Here is a 17,381-nt window from a genome sequence, read left to right as displayed (position 1 = left end):
AAGTTAAGTATATTAAACACATCATGCTCTCAAACATAAATGTGATATGTGTGTTAAGAACCTTCTGATGAACTAAAAAGGTAAGTAACTTTTTTTTCTCCAAAATGGCCTCTGTGTGAATAGCTACTGTAAAATTTTAGTATTTTGTAAATGGTTTCATACTGGGATTTGGCAAAGAGCAAATAATAGTGTATATGAAGCATTCACAGACAGCTGAAAAGTGTGTGTGTGTGTGTGTGTGTGTGTGTGTGTGTGTGTGTGTGTGTGTGAGGGGGCGGTAATGATTCAGAAGTCAGATTTCTCACAGGAACAGCCACTTCACTAGAAGCAGAAGCACATTGCAGTTGGCCAGTGAGGAAAGATTTTTAGCTTTTTCTCTTCGGTAGGGATCTGAGAGATTCACAGAGAAGCATTAATATTGGATATTTTATTTTCTGACTTGCCGACTGCTATTTCAATCCACCATTGTGAGAAAATACAACTGTCATAATGTCCAGAGTTGCCAATCTGTCGAAGCTGCGGCAAGAAAGGATGAGGGAAATCAACTTGCGGGTGAGTTGGCACTGTGTTCATGATTGACATTAACATTAAAGACAATAATATCAGGCAATGGCATCTAACTTACTGCAGATTCTGACAAGCAAAACAGCCATCATTTTTGTGTAAAATTGTGCATGATTGATTAGAGGACAGAGTTAATCTACTGGCTAATCATTACTATTGCAGAAAAGTAGAGATTACTACAAAGACATACTGTTATTTTTTCTTTGTTTTTCTGTTTTTTCCACTTCCCCCTCTTTCATTATCACTGAGTCACCCCCTGTTTTTGCGCTGTCAGCCATAAAACATTTCCTCTTTACTACAGGAGCACAGGCCTCTCAGGCCATGGGCCCTCACATAAATGCATTGGTTGCGCATCTTTTTAAATCTAGATATACGGGATAAGTAAGATACATGTGTTTGTGAATGTAGGTGGTGGTGTATGTAGTTTGCTTGTACACAGTGTGCTTGCTCACTGGATATTTAACTATAGCAACTGTTGCCATAGAAATGGCAGTGGGTATGTGTGTGTGATATTATTGCTTTCTTAGAATGGTGTAGGCCTAAAAAATGTGAATAATTATATATATATATAAACACTCAGGGCTAGATTCAGTATGGCTTTTGTAGCAGTCTTACAGTCATTGATGTGAGGCATTTTTTTTTTTATATATTTGCACATACAAGAGGGTTACACAAAAGTAGGTGGAGACATGTTAACACTGACTGATTGTGAAATCTGTTGGATTCACTAAGGTCACACAATTTGCTGTTCTTGTAAGTCATCAGCTACACACTATCCACTGGCTGCACTCTTGAGTTTTTTGTGACCCTGACACAGCTCTGTTATTTTCTCTGTCTTTAGTCCACCCTAGCTTGTCATTTCTCCTGGAGTTGATTTCAGTGATAACCATTTGACTTATATTGAAATGCAAAGGCCTGATCATCAGCATTGACCCATTCAAACAAACATTCATGCAAGGTGCCACCTCACATGCTCATCAGGAGCAATCACCATTCACACACACTCACATACCAATGGCGCAGGACAGGGAGTAATTTGAGGTTCAGTACCTTGCCCAATGATACTTTGACATGTGGTCCAAACATCATTACATGTTCTGAACAGATGTTTTTTTGAGTTTGTACATGTTGCCCATGTCACAACTGTCTTGAAATGTGTAGCTGGAGTCAAATGCACAATATGCACATATATGCAAAAATCAATGTGGTTATCAGGTTCCACTAAGGTGAGCAAAAGGCATTTCAGCTAGTTTACCTTCATCAGGTTTGAATGAAACTGGGTGTGTATATTCAGGACATAGTGGAGGATGTCTCCAGTGAGTTTAATGATGCCTGGTCAACGGCATCTTGAGATGATGAGCAAATATGCGATAGATGTGATGCACCACGAAAATTTGGCAAGTCAAATTTTGATCAATACATGCCCCCACATCATGCTTACTAAAGTGGGAAGTTACTTGAACCTCAACAGAAACATATCTTGTTTTTATGCATTCACCTCTAGGAGGACAAGAGCCTTTTTCTCTTAAAGCAACAGTAACATACACAAATCTTCCAACTGAAAGCTTACATAGTGTTGCCTTTTTTTTAATATCACGCTTATATCAAAAGAAAGAGCTCAGCCTGTACCAGCTCTATATGGAAAGTGTCCTGAGACAACTTTTGTTGAGATTTGGCGCTATACAAATAAAACTGAATTGATTTGAATTGAATCTCAATTTACATACGTAGACAATCAAACAAATACAGACTACACTTATTTATCAAGCTAAAACATAGTCTATATAACTTAGGCTCCCACATACCGGTCCCCAGTTGGGCTTACATGTTACCTTTACAACATATAGAGCCAAAGATATTGAAGTCCTTCTGTATAAGCACTGGATTTATCATTTACCTTAACAATTACACCAATTACACTGGGACAAAAGATGTTACCAGCACATAGTGCCAGTGGCGGCTGATGAATTTTTGTCTTGGGGGGGCGCACTTGATTTACCAAACCAAAAAGCGGAGTTGGCAACGCCGGACCACAAGAATTAATGTATATTATGTTTACAAATAGACAATTAAATGCAGGTGAATGTTACCAGTAAGTGAATTTGAATTTATCTCCCCAGTGTTTGATATGTTTGGCTCCAGATAAGATATAATTGGTACACACAAACCCTTAAAATCTCCTTTTCCATCATTAAACAAACCAAGAATGTATAAATATATTTCTTACTTCAAAAGTAAAAAGGGAAACAATTCATTTTCACAACTTCCAAGAGTACCAAGTGCTTCTTCTGTCCAGCTAATTGTTTGGAACAACACATTTATATTTACATACTCAAATAAAAAAAGAAAAAAGAAAAAACAGCAAATACATACACATGAAACCAACAAACACTGGACATTTTGTTTAAAAAAAACAATCAAACCATCAGGCTTAAAGCCCAAAGTGCTTCTGTTAGCTAACATTTATATTAACAACCTTAAATGACAATGAAAACACAGCAAATCCTCATATTTAAGACTATCAAAGCAACAAAAAATTGTCACTTTGTATAAAGAAAATAACTGAAACCATTAGGCTTTAGGTCAAAAGTGCTTGATCACGCTTGATCAGTTCCCTTGGTTTGGAAAAGCAGGCAAGGGAAGCAAAATAAAGCACCTGCCTCACTGCATCCAGTTATCCAAGACATCTTCTCATACCAGCTCTGTGAAAAAGAGCGAGTATATCTCCTCCCTCTGTCTTCGGACTGCTGTCTAATTAAGACGTCCGGCCGGTCAGGTCCAAGCTCCTTCACTCTCAGTTTCTCCTACAGTGTTCTCCTCTCGAACAGCGTTGTTTTCAGTGACTTCACTGAATTTTCTCTCTTCATTTTCTCCTTTTTCGACTAGCTAATGATCTTGTTTGCTAATTACTCTGACACTCTGCGCTCAACGTCACTTGCTTGGCGGTTTTAATTACAGGCTCGTGGGTGAACAAACTGCTCGCTCTCTGCTGCCACCCCATGGCCGGTGGTGTGTGTAGCGATCAGAGGGAGAGCGGGGCGCAGTCACACTACGCCCCACTGTCTCATATCTCTTGTATTGAGGAGGAACGAACTGTGCATGTCAAAGTTATAACGGGAGTCAATGGGGAAAGATGTGTGCGCCCCTGGCCGGATACATATCAGCTATTAGTAACTGTAGACAACGTAGGACATTTCTAATGTGACTATTTAGTGCAGATTTTACATTTTACTAACTCACTTCAGACTATATTATTCTTTTTGCCTTTTTAAAACATAGAATATACTTGTAAAAGTCATTTTAAAAAACGTTTTATTAAAGGAAGGGCTGTGTGATTCTACATGATGTGAGAAAGAGGGGGCGACGCCCTAGCACCCTCTATCGGCCAGCCGCCCCTGCATAGTGCCTAGATAGAGGACAGCGTTAGCACTACCTCATTCAGCTTCCTTGGGGAAAATCAATCTTTGTGATAGGCCTATCCAGTGTGATGGTCTTGATCTGGACCTGACATACCAACCCAAACTTGTCTTGGACTATCTGGATGAGACTGGTGTTGAGTTGTCCACAATCAGTGGCAAGCCTGCAAGAAGAATGAGACCCCTTGTGGTGCTCTTGTAATAGAAATTCTCTTGTGCATTGCTTCCAGACTGTGTCCTCCATATACTGGATCTGTTTCTACCTCCTACGTGCATAGAGATCCTGCTTATCAATCAGCTCTTTAGGTAGAAATGGCCTGCTTTTGAGAACCAAGAGATGATTAGGCGTAAGAGCCTCTAGATCCTTTCTATCACTATAAGTCTCGGTTACAGACCAACTGTTGATGATGACCTCTGGCTTACATAACAGGGTGTGTAGGCACTCCTCATCCGGTGTCTGCAGGTTCAGGGTGGTGCTCAGGATCTTCCTTGAAGACATAATCAATCTCTCCCAAGCATCTCTGTGGTGGGAGCCAGTGGGAGGATTAAACATCCTTTGAATACCACTCTGATGTGAAATTTCTCTGTTCCACAATTTAATGGCTATCTTCTGCTCATACACAGTCAGTATTCAATGAAGACACTATCTCCAAGTGTATTACATGGACTGCCAAGAATGTATAAATGACACCATAGCTTTTCACCTCACATCTTACTTTTCAGTCCACTCCAGTGTTGGTGAACAGAAACTCTTATCAGTTAGACAGGACATTACTTCCCTGAGAGCTACTCATTATCCAGCTGCTTTTTTACTGTCATTTGGTGGACACCGCCTCACATTAAACACCCGACCGGCAACACAGGCACCGTGGACATGGTACTACGAGGTGGAATGCACACCCCACCTCCAGCAGAGGGGGCAGAAGAGTGACAGTCCGGCTGTCTTACTACGATCTACAGTATCTAGTAAGTGCTGTTAACTTGAGCAAACATGTTGTATTTTGAGATGACCATTTATTGAAATGGACTCAGTTAAGGCTAATTCGCCAAACAACTAGTGAATTGGCTAATTTCATGCATGGGACAAATAACATTGTCATTTTATATGATGAGGTGACTCCACCATATTGGCTTTCATGACATAAATTTGCTTAATGTTAACTAATCTGCAGGGAACATTAGAAATACACAGTAATAAAATCCAAGCATTACTGTCTCAAAATTGTGATATGATGTGATATATTAATCTGTAAGTTCACTCAAGAACTAAAGTTCATTTTTCCCTACCCAGAGTGAATTCAATTCTACATTTTTGATGTGATTTGTTGTGATTCTACTGTTCAAATGTTTAAGCATCCAAAGTTAACAGCTGAGAAAGGTTGTTTATACACCTTTTAATGTTTTTTTCAAAATAAATGTCAAAACGTGGGTCTCCAACATGTAAATCAGGTGCTGCCAATAGTGATGTAATTTTTTTTAAGTAGGTCATTCATTCACTAGAGCTGGTAACTGTCAAAGAGAAAGGTTGTAACCCTCTGTTTAAATAATAGGAATTAAAACTTGAAGAAAGTTTTAGGGCAAGGCATTATGTACCTTGACTTTAATGTTTTTACGTGTTTTTAAGCTAAAACTTCTTAAGTGAAATAAAACAGAAAAATAATGTTTTGGTATTTTCATTTCCTGTACACATTTGAAGATATTAATTGGGCCAACTGGGCAAAGAAATTAATATTACAAATAATCTGGAATTAAATCAATTTGTAATTAAATGGAATTAACTTAAAATATTAAGTGTAATTATTATGCAAAACAATTGATATTGTAAATTATTTTAAGTTAAATCAACTTGGCATTTAGTGAGTTGTACTTAAAATAGTAATTCTAGCCCCTTCAAGAATTTAAATTAAATGAACTCAAGTGTTAATCTCACATTACTTAAATTTTTTAAAGCAACCACTTTCCCCAAGTAAATTCAGTTTATCTGGTCTGAGAGTGTAGGTGTAGGTGTATCAAATCACATTTTTTTTTTAAATATAAAATTACATAAAAATAAAACCAAGGATATAGCCTATTGTCATATTTCTCTAATTTCCCACATCCTGCACGTGTTTGCATTTCTTCCTGGTTTTTCATCCTTTGTTAGTGTTAGTACAGTGTGTACCACATTGTTTGTACGATGTCAGGCAGGATGGCTAAATGGCTGTGGCTCAGGAAGTTGAGCCATCCTCCACTCATCAGAAGGTCGGTGGTTCGATGCTGGCCTCGGCAGTCTATGTGTCAAAGTATCCTTGGGTAAGATACTGAAACCCGAATTGCTCTCTATGCTGTGCCACTGGTGTGTGAGAGTATGTGAATGGATAATGGTCATAATGAGCCAGTGGCTTAACCACTGAATGTGTGTCAATCGGTGAATGCAGAGTTGTGTTGTAAAAGCGCTTTGAGTGGTTGTCAGACAAGAGAAGCACTATATATAAAATACAGTCCATTTACCATTTTAAACTTCAGCTACCCAGGGTGCTCTACTGCCCATTAGGAATCTGGGTTGCTGGACCATTTTTATCCTCACAGCTACTTACAGCTGTCTTCAAAGTGGAACACCTAACACACATGGCAAATGCACACATATAGTACACACATGAAAAAAAGCAATACATTTTATTAGAAATTATTATTCAAACACACATTACACAGAATGTGGCATGTTACAATCATAGTGAGGTGGAGTGGATGTAAAATTAAAAAAAAAAAAAGAAAGATGCACTTTCAATAAGGTGACTTTATATATACTGTATATAGAAAGAGTCTTGGGAGAGAGTTCCACAAGGAGGTTACAGAAATGGAAAGAGCCCTGTCACCCCAGCTCTGGTGCTTGGTTCTGGAGGGTGGTGACAGAACAGAGGCAGCAAAAGGGAGTATGCCAATGAAAAGGGTCAGGTAGGGAGGTCAGAGAGGCCCAGGTTATGGAGACATTCAAATGCGTTAGAAGGACTTTGAACCAATCCTTAAGCCATAGGAGCTTTTTAGGACAACAGTGATGTGGTTAGGAGTCAAGAGGCAAATATCAGGGTGAACTGGAGTTTATTGAACACTACTGCAGACATTATATCTGGATGTGATGAGGCAATGACGAGGACAGGGATAGGGAGAGATGGATAGTATTTCCAAATGGAGAAAAGCACACACACTTTTCTGCACCTTTATTTTATGTTCATCATATCTAAATAAAACATTTCTCAAAGAGTACTCTGAGGCTGCCAATTTGAGGTAAAGGGGGCACAAAGAAGCTGTCTATTCTGCAGTAGTGATTCTGTTCTTTGTTTGTGCTATGTTATGTTTTATACTATATTTCATTTTGAGAAATCCACATTGAAGACATTCAAATCATTTGAGAAGACATTATAGTATTGTTGGCAGAAAGGGGAGATAGTGTTCAATTCAATTCAATTCAGTATTCCTTTATTTGTCCTGCGAGGGGAAATTCCAGATTACAGTAGCATCAGTAGAGCAGATTAACATAAGAAGTGCATGCAAATTAGAAACAACATCAGAATATATACAAAAGAGTGAGAATTTTTAAATGAAAATAAAAAGAAAGAAATTGTGAAAAAAATGTAAGAAATTGTAGATAGTATTTACAGACTGTTATGTACATGTTTTATTGCACAGCTTATTGCACATACTATTGCACTGATTACTTGGAACAGTTTTTATTGTACAGTCTGACAGCTGCAGGGAGGAATGACCTGCGATAACGCTCTTTCACACACTTCGGATGTAGCATCCTGTCACTGATGGAGCTCCTCAGTGCAGTGAGTGTGTGTTGGAGGGGATGGGAGTCATTGTCTGTCATGGAGGACAGCTTGGCTGTCATCCTCCTCCACCCCACCTCTTCCACCAGTTCCAGAGGGCATCCCAGGACAGAGCTGGCCTTCCTGATGAGTTTGTCCAGCCTCTTCCTGTCAGCTGTTGTGATGCTGCTCCCCCAGCAGACTACACCATAGAAAATGGCAGAGGCCACAACAGAGTCATAGAAGGTCTTCAGGAGTGCCCCACACACCCCAAAAGACATCAGCCTCCTGAGCAAATAGAGTCTGCTCTGTTCTTTTTTGTAAAGTGCAATGGTGTTATGAGTCCAGTCCAATTTGTTGTTCAGATGAACACCCAGGTACTTCTAAGATGTCACCATCTCAATGTCCCTTCCCTGGATGTTCACTGGTGATGGTGAAGAGTACGGTCGCCGAAGAAAGTCCACAACCAGCTCATTGGTTTTATCCGCATTAATCAGGAGGTGGTTCTGCTGGCACCAGTCCACAAAATCCTGGATGAGTCTTCTGTATGACCTGTCGTCCTCATCTGTGATGAGGCTGACAATGGCAGAGTCGTCAGAGAACTTCTGCAGATGGGTGACAGGTGGGAAAAGTTAGCTGTGTAGAGGGTGAAGAGGATCAGTGCACTGTTCCCTGGGGGACCCCCACACTGCAGAGGACAGTCCCTGACACACAATCCCGTGTCCTCACATACTGTGGGCGGTTGGAAAGGTAGTCCACTATCCAGCATGTGAGGTGTTGGTTCACTCCCGAAAGTTCCAGCTTGTTTCTCAGGATGGCTGGCCTGATGGTGTTGAAAGCACTGCTAAGGTCCAGGAAAAGGACCCAAACAGACCTCCCAGGCGATTCCAGGTGAGATACAGCTCGATGGAAGAGGAAGATGAGGGCATCGTCCACTCCGATGCCAGGCTGATACGGGAACTGCAGTGGGTCCATGAACGAGCTCACCAGGGGGCGCAGGTGGGCAAGGACCAGCCGCTCTAGGGCCTTCATGAGGTGGGATGTTAGGGCCACCGGCCTGTAGCAGCTAGGGTCCTTGGGATGTGGGGTCTTTGGCACAGGTACCACGCAGAACATCTTCCAGAGGCGTGGCACCCTTCCCAGTCTCAGGCTCAGGTTTAACAGATGTCCAATCATCCCGCTCAGCTGATCAGAGCAGGATCTGAGGAGCCTGGGACTGCGGCCATCCGGTCCTGCAGCCTTCCTGGTCTTTAACCTCCTGAGCTGATTCCTCACCTGGAGAGGTGTGAGGGACAACTTGGAGCAGGGGGGCTGAGTGTCTTGTGAAGTGGATGGGGGGCTGGGAGGAGCAGTGGGGGGTGGCGTTGATTGCGGTGAGCTGAATACTGTGTGTGGGGGGGGGGGTCAGTGGGATATTCGGGCAGGGTGCTGGCAGATCAAAAGAGGTCTGCTGCAGTGCTGGTGCAGCTGGGGGAGGGGCAGATGTTTCTTCAAACCTACAGAAGTAGGTGTTCAGCTCATCTGCCCACTTTGGATCCCCAGCCGTCTGGGATTTTGGCTCCTGGTGACCTGAGATGGATTTCAGGCCTCTCCAGACTCCCCTGGTGTTGTTCTCCTGCAGCTGTTCCTCCATTCTCTTTCTGTATCTGCCCTTCCCTTCCCTGATATTCCTTCTTAGCTCCCTCTGAACAGTTTTCAGCTCCTCTTTGTTTCCTGACTTGAAGGCCCTCTTCTTCTCCTTTAAGAGAGCCTTAATGTCAGGATTAATCCAGGGTTTGTTGTTAGAGTGACACCGTACAGTCCTGGTGGGTACAGTGTTCTCCACACAGAAATTTATGTAGTCCGTGATGCTGTCTGTCAGACTGTCAATGTCCTTCTCATGAGAGTCACTGAATATATCCCACACTGTTGTATCGAAGCAGTCCTTCAGAGCCTCTTCAGCCTCATCAGACCACCTCTTCACTGTGCAGGACACAGCTGGTTGCCTGTTAACAAGGGACCTGTATACAGGCAGGAGATGAACCAGATTGTGATCAGCTCTTCCTAGAGGGGGTAGGGTTAGGGTGGTTGGTAGAATAAGTCCGGTGTTTTGTTCTCTGGTGGCACATGTGACATACTGGATGAATTTGGGCAGAGAGGAGGACAGAGAGGCATGATTGAAATCCCCAGAGATCAGTAAGAGGGCCTGCGGTTTCTGAGTCTGCAGCCTGCTGATCACAGAGTTGATGATGTCACGGGCTGCGTCGGCGTTTGCAGAGGGAGGAATATACACAGCCACCACTATGACATGCGAGAACTCCCGCAGCAGATAGTATGGCCTCAAACTACCAGCCAACAGCTCAATGTCCGGGCAGCAGTGCTGCTCTTTCATAGTGATGTGCCTGGAGTTACACCATCTATCATTCACAAACACTGCCAGCCCTCCTCCTTTCCTCTTACCGCTCTTCTCTGTCCGGTCTGCCCGTATGAGTGAGAATCCCTCCAGCGCTACAGTCGCGTCTGTGTGCTGTGTTCCCAGCCATGTGTCAGTAAACAATAGCATACTGCACCGCCGGAATTCCTGATAATCAACACCACTAGCTTGTCCATCTTGTTGGAGAGAGATCTTACGTTCCCCATGATGACGGACGGGAGAGTCGGTCTATAAGCTCTCCTCCTGTCGCGGCATTCGATCCCAGCGCGGCACCCCCGTATCCTCCTCCTTAACTCGCGGGGGACATCAGGTCGCTCCTCCAGCCGCACAGCTGTGTTACGTAGGGCCAGCAGCTGATCCCTACTGTAAACAATGGGGGCCATTGTCTCACGGACCCACAGACGCAGAGAAAGTTGTAAAAAGTGGTGAAAAGTAGCACCAGAGTTACCGTGCTTGATGTCTCTAATGCACCAGAGAATTACAAACAAGTAGAACTAAAATGGAATAAAAAAGATGCACAAGAAAACAGTAAAGTAGAAGAAAAACTAGAGAAGTTGCTGTAACAGGCTGCCGCTTGTACGGCGCCGCCGTCTAGGTGTGATATATAGTATAGTATACTGTATGAGTTCTCAAGAATGTCTGAGCAAAAGCCAAGTTTTAATCACTATAAGGTTGAGTGGATTGTGGACAGAACTAGGGTGTGTATTTATCAAGCATCTCAGATTAGAAAATCAGCCCAAATGATGAAAAATTCCCCTGTGTTTGCGAGGTCTTTGCAGATGACTTAATCCTTTGTCAGTGTGGTGTATCATTTATGATGTGTGGCAGGGTGTGTTTTTATCTATAATAGCTGTGTGCTGCTTTTGTATTGTTTTGTTTTGTACAGGTTAAGTTTTTCATTAAAATGATATGTTGTCTGAAAATGGCCATTTGAGAAGTTAAGGCAGATTAAATATTTTCTACAAGACACAAGGTCACAAATTCATGGAAAAAGTGGCCGCTTTTGTTACACCCCTTAAAAGGGATAAAATAATCACGAGAGTGATAAGTATGGTTTTTCCTCAATAAGTCTTTTACTGGGATGGATTCACATAAAAATAACAACTTCCAAAAAATACATCTACAGGTAAGAGAGGTTGGCAGTACACACCTTATTAGAACATCAATAATATTTACAACATTTACCTGAAATTATTCTCACTCTTGTCCCTAGTCTCACAAATTACCAGAATTACACTAAAGTGCATTAACAATTTACCAAAACAAAACAAAACAAAACAATAAAACCCACATAACATGTGTACCTGTGGATTCACAGTATCAACACTAGGAGGCATATACGCTTGACAGGATGACACGCTGCTTTGTTTCAGCACAAAATACTCTCCACAAAACTTTGGTTTGGGGACACCAGCAGCCAAGAACTTCGATGGTATGGTCTGGGATTCCTTGTCTGGAAGTGCTGGAAGTGGTGGAAGTGGCTCTTTTGCGGAAGGGCTGACTGGAATGTACAACCCCAATGTCAAAAAGGTTGGGACAAATGTAAATAAAAATAGAATTGTGTGTTTCACGAAGTGCTGAACCTCACCCCATCCTTACTTTGGAATGACTGAGCCTTTTGAGGATGCCCTTTTCTATGGTACTGTCATCTGTTATCTTTTAATTAACCAGTTTACTTGTGTAATGTTTCAAACAGATGTTTTTTGCATTTCACATTTGCATTTTCCATTCTTTTGTTGACTTTTCACAGAAGTTGGTGGTGATGGTGGTGGAACTGGGTGGATCTTGTGGAGTAGCATGCAGGGCTGATGTCTGGTTTATATGTATTTGATTGTTTTCAAAAGGGCTCAGACATGACTTTAAATGGAGGAGGAAAATGGGGTGAGAGGCTGAGTTGGTTACTACTGCTTTGTATGAGGTTAAAATCGGAGGGTGTCTGGGGAGTGGATGGAAATGTGATGCCTTGATGACTCACAGTTGGATGAGGTAGCAGTGAATTCTAGGCATCTTATTTTTATTTTTATTTTTTAATTTTTTGTTACTTTTTATTGCTGTATACATTCTGTGTTTGTCTGTATATTTACTTGCTACTGCAACAAAATAATCTCCCAAACTGGGATCAATAAAGAAGCAGTCTGAAGTCATCACAAGAAATCAAAGAATGAACTGTAAATGGTAAATAGAAAATGGACTGTATTTATATTGTAATTTTCTAGTCTGGCGACCACTCTAAGCACTTTTACAACACAAGTCTGCATTCGCCCATTCACACAATGGTGGCTAGGCCACCTGTTTATTACAAGCAATTTGGGGTTCAGTACCTTACCCAAGGATACTTGGACATTTTTGACTGATGAGGCCGGAGATCAAACCACTGATTTTCAGATTAGTAGACAACTGCTCTACCTGCTAAGCCTCAGCCACCCCAGAATGCTAGCAGGAACAGAACAGATTCCAGGGTTGAATCAATGGAAGTGGATAAGTATTGTGCATAGAGGATATGGAAACAAAGGATGAGGAGATCTGGTGACAGAGATGTATTGAACTGGGATTGAGCTCAGTCTGTGGATGAATTCCATGATGTATAGTGATTGCGAACAACCTTTATTTATGATATATCTGTTGTCTCAATGAACAAGGATAACTGTTTTCACTCATGCCCCCAAAGACGGGTGGCATTGACTACAGGGTACAGTTTACATTTACTAATGTAGTAGCCTTCAACCCCCATTCCCCTTTGGGATGAGTTCTGTGGTAATCATAAAAAAAGGAAATGCCATTTCAAGATGAAACTTGTATCACAGTCTTAACTCCATTTTACAGGCATCATCCAAAGCAATGTAATCATGAAGGGATTGTACAATGGCAGACAGTAACAGTAAGTAGTAGATGAAGATCAACCTTGAGGAATGATGCAAATGATGAAATTGAGATGTGCCGGCAGGGAAAGAAGCTGGCACTTGGTACATCAGAGGGTAAGAAGGTAGTAGAGATGTTGGTACCAGCGATGTCAGCCATAGCCAACCAGATGCCCATGCCAGCGAGACAATGATTGATGTATTGTTTTTCCAGTAAAATTTAGATAATTTAATCTAGAGATTTGAAGTGGTTGTGCTGTTAGGTTGTAATCACTGTGAATAGATCCTTTATTTTTGGAAATATTGTCATTTTAGTTGTGGCTACTCTGCCCATAATGGATTGTGAAAGGTGCAGTGAAGTTAAGTCCAAACAGCTCTGACAGCCTGGGGGTTACTTTAATGCCTTCATGTGAGATGTGACTTGTGCATATAAGGATAGACGTAGTGTGGGCTGCCACATCCCAGCTGTTACTATGTAGCATAAGGCCGCAAGATTTATTCCAGTTCATGGAGTCGCCAGAAATTTTAGAGAATGCTTCATTGAGTTTAATTGAATCTTGTAGCGATGAATGAGGGTTTTGTAAGGAAAGTAATATATCATCTGCACAGAGATTAATTTTATGATGTAATGGCTGCAACTAACAGTTCAATGAAAATAGTGAACAGGGAGGGAGAGAGTGGGCATCCTTGCTGTGTACCTCTGTGCAATGCCAAGCTTTGTGGGGTGTGTTCATTGGTGGTAACAGTGGCTGAAGGTGAGGTGTACAGAATTTTGAACCAGTTAATAAATGATTCCCCAAAGCCAAATCTTTGCAATGTGGTTATGAGGAATGACCAATTTACTCTGTCAAAGGCTTGTTCTGTATCTAAGGTGGCTATGATGGTTACTGCTTGTTGTAATGATGAATAATCCATTGAATTAAAAAGTCTGCACAAGTCTGTTTGATCTTGGTGAATTATGGATAACTATTTCCATTCTATGAACTAGTGCTTTGGTGATGATTTCTATATCCACATTAAGAGAGAAATGGAGCGGTAACTAGATGGTAAAGTTGGGTCTATGTTAGGTGTGAGGAGGAGGGAAATTGTTGCTGTGTTCATGTTTGCTGGTAGTCTTGAATTTTGCATTATTTCAATTATCACTGTTGAAGAGCGGCACGAGAATGGACAAGTCTTTTTAGAACTCAACAGGGAAGACATCGGGTCCTGGTAGTTTGTTGTTGGGCAAAGGACTGAGTGCAGTGGAGAGTTCATCCTATGTTATTGGTGAATCAAGTAAGTATATTCAACACCATCGTCCCAACTCTGCTTCAGGAGAAGCTCTCCCAGCTGAGCGTGCCTGACTCCACCTGCAGGTGGATCACAGACTTCCTGTCTGACAGGAAACAGTGCGTGAAGCTGGGGAAACACCTCTCCGACGCTAAGACCATCAGCACCGGATCCCCCCAGGGCTGTGTTCTTTCTCCTCTGCTCTTCTCCCTGTACACGAACAGCTGCACCTCCAGTCACCAGTCTGTCAAGCTTCTGAAGTTTGCGGACGACACCACCCTCATCGGACTCATCTCTGATGGCGACGAGTCCGCCTACAGGTGGGAGGTTGACCATCTGGTGACCTGGTGCAATCAGAACAACCTGGAGCTAAATGCTCTAAAGACAGTGGAGATGGTTGTGGACTACAGGAAGAACTCAGCCTCACCCGCCCCCATCACCCTCTGTGACTCCACTATTGACACTGTGGAGTCTTTCCGCTTCCTGGGAACTATCATCTCCCAGGACCTCAAGTGGGAGCCAAACATCAGCTCCCTCATCAGGAAAGCACAGCAGAGGATGTACTTCCTACGGCAGCTGAAGAAATTCAGCCTGCCAAAGACAATGATGGTGCACTTCTACACAGCCATCATCGAGTCCATCCTCACCTCCTCCATCACCATCTGGTACGCTGCTGCCACCGCCAAGGACAAGGGCAGACTGCAGCGTGTCATTCGGTCTGCAGAGAAGGTGATTGGCTGCAATCTTCCATCTCTTCAGGACCTGTACGCCTCCAGGACCCTGAGGCGTGCAGAAAAGATTGTGGCTGATCCCTCTCACCCCGGACACAAACTCTTTGAGCCACTCCCCTCTGGCAGGAGGCTGCGGTCCATCAGGACCAAAACCTCACGCCACAAGAACAGTTTTTTCCCGTCTGCTGTCAGCCTTACCAACAAGGCCCGGAACCCCCCCGACACTCTTCACATTCCACTTCGGACTCATTCTGTCACATTGACTGATATAAATATAACTCTATGCGTTACATTAACGCTCAACTTGGACTTCTTTCTGAAAAACAGTACTGTGTTTCCGGTAAATAGCAACAACAAAAACAGACTTGTGTATATATATTTAAATTGTTATATTTTATGCTCTTATTTTAGTAGATGTGTCATGCACCAATTTCACCAGAAAAAATTCCTCGTATGTGTAAAAGCGTACTTGGCAATAAAGCTTTTTCTGATTCTGATTCTGATTCTGATTCTGATATTGGTATGTTCTTTACTAAGTTGTGGTAAATCAAGAAATGCCCATAATGTTACGAAATGAACTGATGTCTTCTTGACTGATTTTATCTATCTCTTTGAGTGAATGCGTGGGCTTCAGCAATGAGATTGTTGCTTTTTCTTTATTTTGTTGAATTTGATTTGCCAAGATCATTCAACAGAATTTTTATTATGGTGAAAATTTTGAGTTTTGAGTTTTGTTATTTATAATTTCATTTATTTATTTGTTTGTTCTGGGTTTCCGTTGTCAGGTTCCTTTCATTGTTTTCAATATGTTTGATTTTTTTCCAGTTCAGCTTCCTATTCTTCTTCTTTCAGAAGGCAACTAGATTTTCTCTCATGCTATGCACTTGTAAGCCCAGAATGGGTTATTTAAGTGCTTTTGTTGCTTTGTTGTCAGCAGTGACAGAGAAGAGCTGGGTGGTGTGGTGTGTTGACAGATTTCTGTAGTGATTTGTTTTCCGTGATGAGAGTGTTTATTTGCAACTGACTGTATTCCAGGCTTTGGTGCAGTGCCTGAAATTTTCTGTGCAGTAATTCAATGGGTGCTGGCGTCAAGTCCAGAAAGTTTATTTTCAATGAGATTACTATGTTGCTTACCTCTGTGCAGCATGGTGGTTACCAGGGTGTGGATGGTGTTGTGCGAGGGCTGGAGAGTGAACTTGGATGGAGTCTCTAGCTATTTGGAGTGAAGCTGTTTTTGCTTGTTTTAATGTTATTTTTACAGTCCGTGTTCATGATAGAGATTCTGTTGAAACAATCATCATTGTATTCTTCCAGATGTCCAGAATGTTTGATTGCATTGTACTGTATTCTGGATTTTTGAATATAAAAAGGGTGACAATAGATGAGGAAAGAATGAAAAGAAAAAAGTTTCAGAAATTCAATTTTCTTTTTATAGCGCCAGATCACAGCAGAAGTTGTCTCAGGACACTTTCTATATAGAGCTAGTATAGACCAATCTCTTTTATCTACACAGACCCAACAACACCCTCATGAGCAAGCACTTGGCAACAATGGCGAGGAAAAACTTCCTTTTAACAAATAGAAACCTCAGGCATCAGGCTTTGGGTGTGCTGCCATCTACCTCAACCAAGTTGCTTAGAGAGAGTGAGAGTGAGAGAGAGCGAGAGCGAGAGACAGACAAAGAGAGACAGACAGGTTCCAAATAGGAACCGGTTCCTAACGTCCGGTTCTGGAACCATTAAGAAGATGTTTGAATTTCGATTCTTTTTTCAGTTCCTAAATGCCCACACTAGTTTGTTTATTACTCCGCCCGGCGTGCTCCCGCTCCGCTAGTAAGGAGAACATCACTCGTCGGAACATGGACCGCAAAAAACGCCGCTCAAATGCCTGGCTTCATTTTAATTTGAAAAAGGATGGATTGGCACACCTGTTAAAAACTTATTACTGCCAAAGGAGGATGCACAACAAACATGATGAAACACGCAGTCCTACACTGATGGTATAATAATTAACAAGTGTGCTGTGTTAACTTGTTGCGTCGCTCTCCTGCTCCCGTCGCATCCTCCACTTTGGACAGTCAACCATCAGCCAGCAAGTCCTCGTTGCAAACAGAATCAGGTACATGAATATTATGGTTGTCTTATTCTTAACAGAGCTAGCTAAAGTTATAGACTACCAAGTGCTAAAACTGTGTCAAATCTGTTCATAGTTGTTGAACGCACGCAGAGTGATGCTAAGTCGTTTTCTTCAACCAGCAAAGAAACGATGTGACACCCCATTCACTGTGGTAGCAAGGGGAAAGCTGTCAGTGGAGCACGTAGAAGAGTGCCACAGAAAAGTAA

At 42.0% G+C, this 17,381-nt stretch overlaps 1 protein-coding gene across 3 annotated transcripts in view; it reads left to right on the top strand.

Annotated features, from left to right (window-relative positions):
• The first annotated feature begins 287 nt into the window (after window positions 1–287).
• arhgef2a (Rho guanine nucleotide exchange factor (GEF) 2a) overlaps window positions 288–17,381 on the top strand; it is a 163,338-nt gene continuing 146,244 nt past the window's right edge. For 2 of the 3 annotated variants that reach the window (XM_076754763.1, XM_076754765.1), the window contains exon 1: window positions 295–552. In XM_076754763.1, the coding sequence (XP_076610878.1) occupies window positions 490–552 (63 nt within the window). In that variant the 5' untranslated portion in view covers window positions 295–489. Of the gene's footprint in view, window positions 553–17,381 lie in introns of all 3 variants that reach the window. The other variant, XM_076754764.1, reaches the window with a different exon arrangement.

Source organism: Chaetodon auriga, chromosome 17 (genome assembly GCF_051107435.1).
Source record: "Chaetodon auriga isolate fChaAug3 chromosome 17, fChaAug3.hap1, whole genome shotgun sequence".
Taxonomy (NCBI): domain Eukaryota; kingdom Metazoa; phylum Chordata; class Actinopteri; order Chaetodontiformes; family Chaetodontidae; genus Chaetodon; species Chaetodon auriga.
The sequence above is the reverse complement of the archived record's forward strand: the minus strand, read 5'-3'. Positions and strand labels throughout refer to the sequence as shown.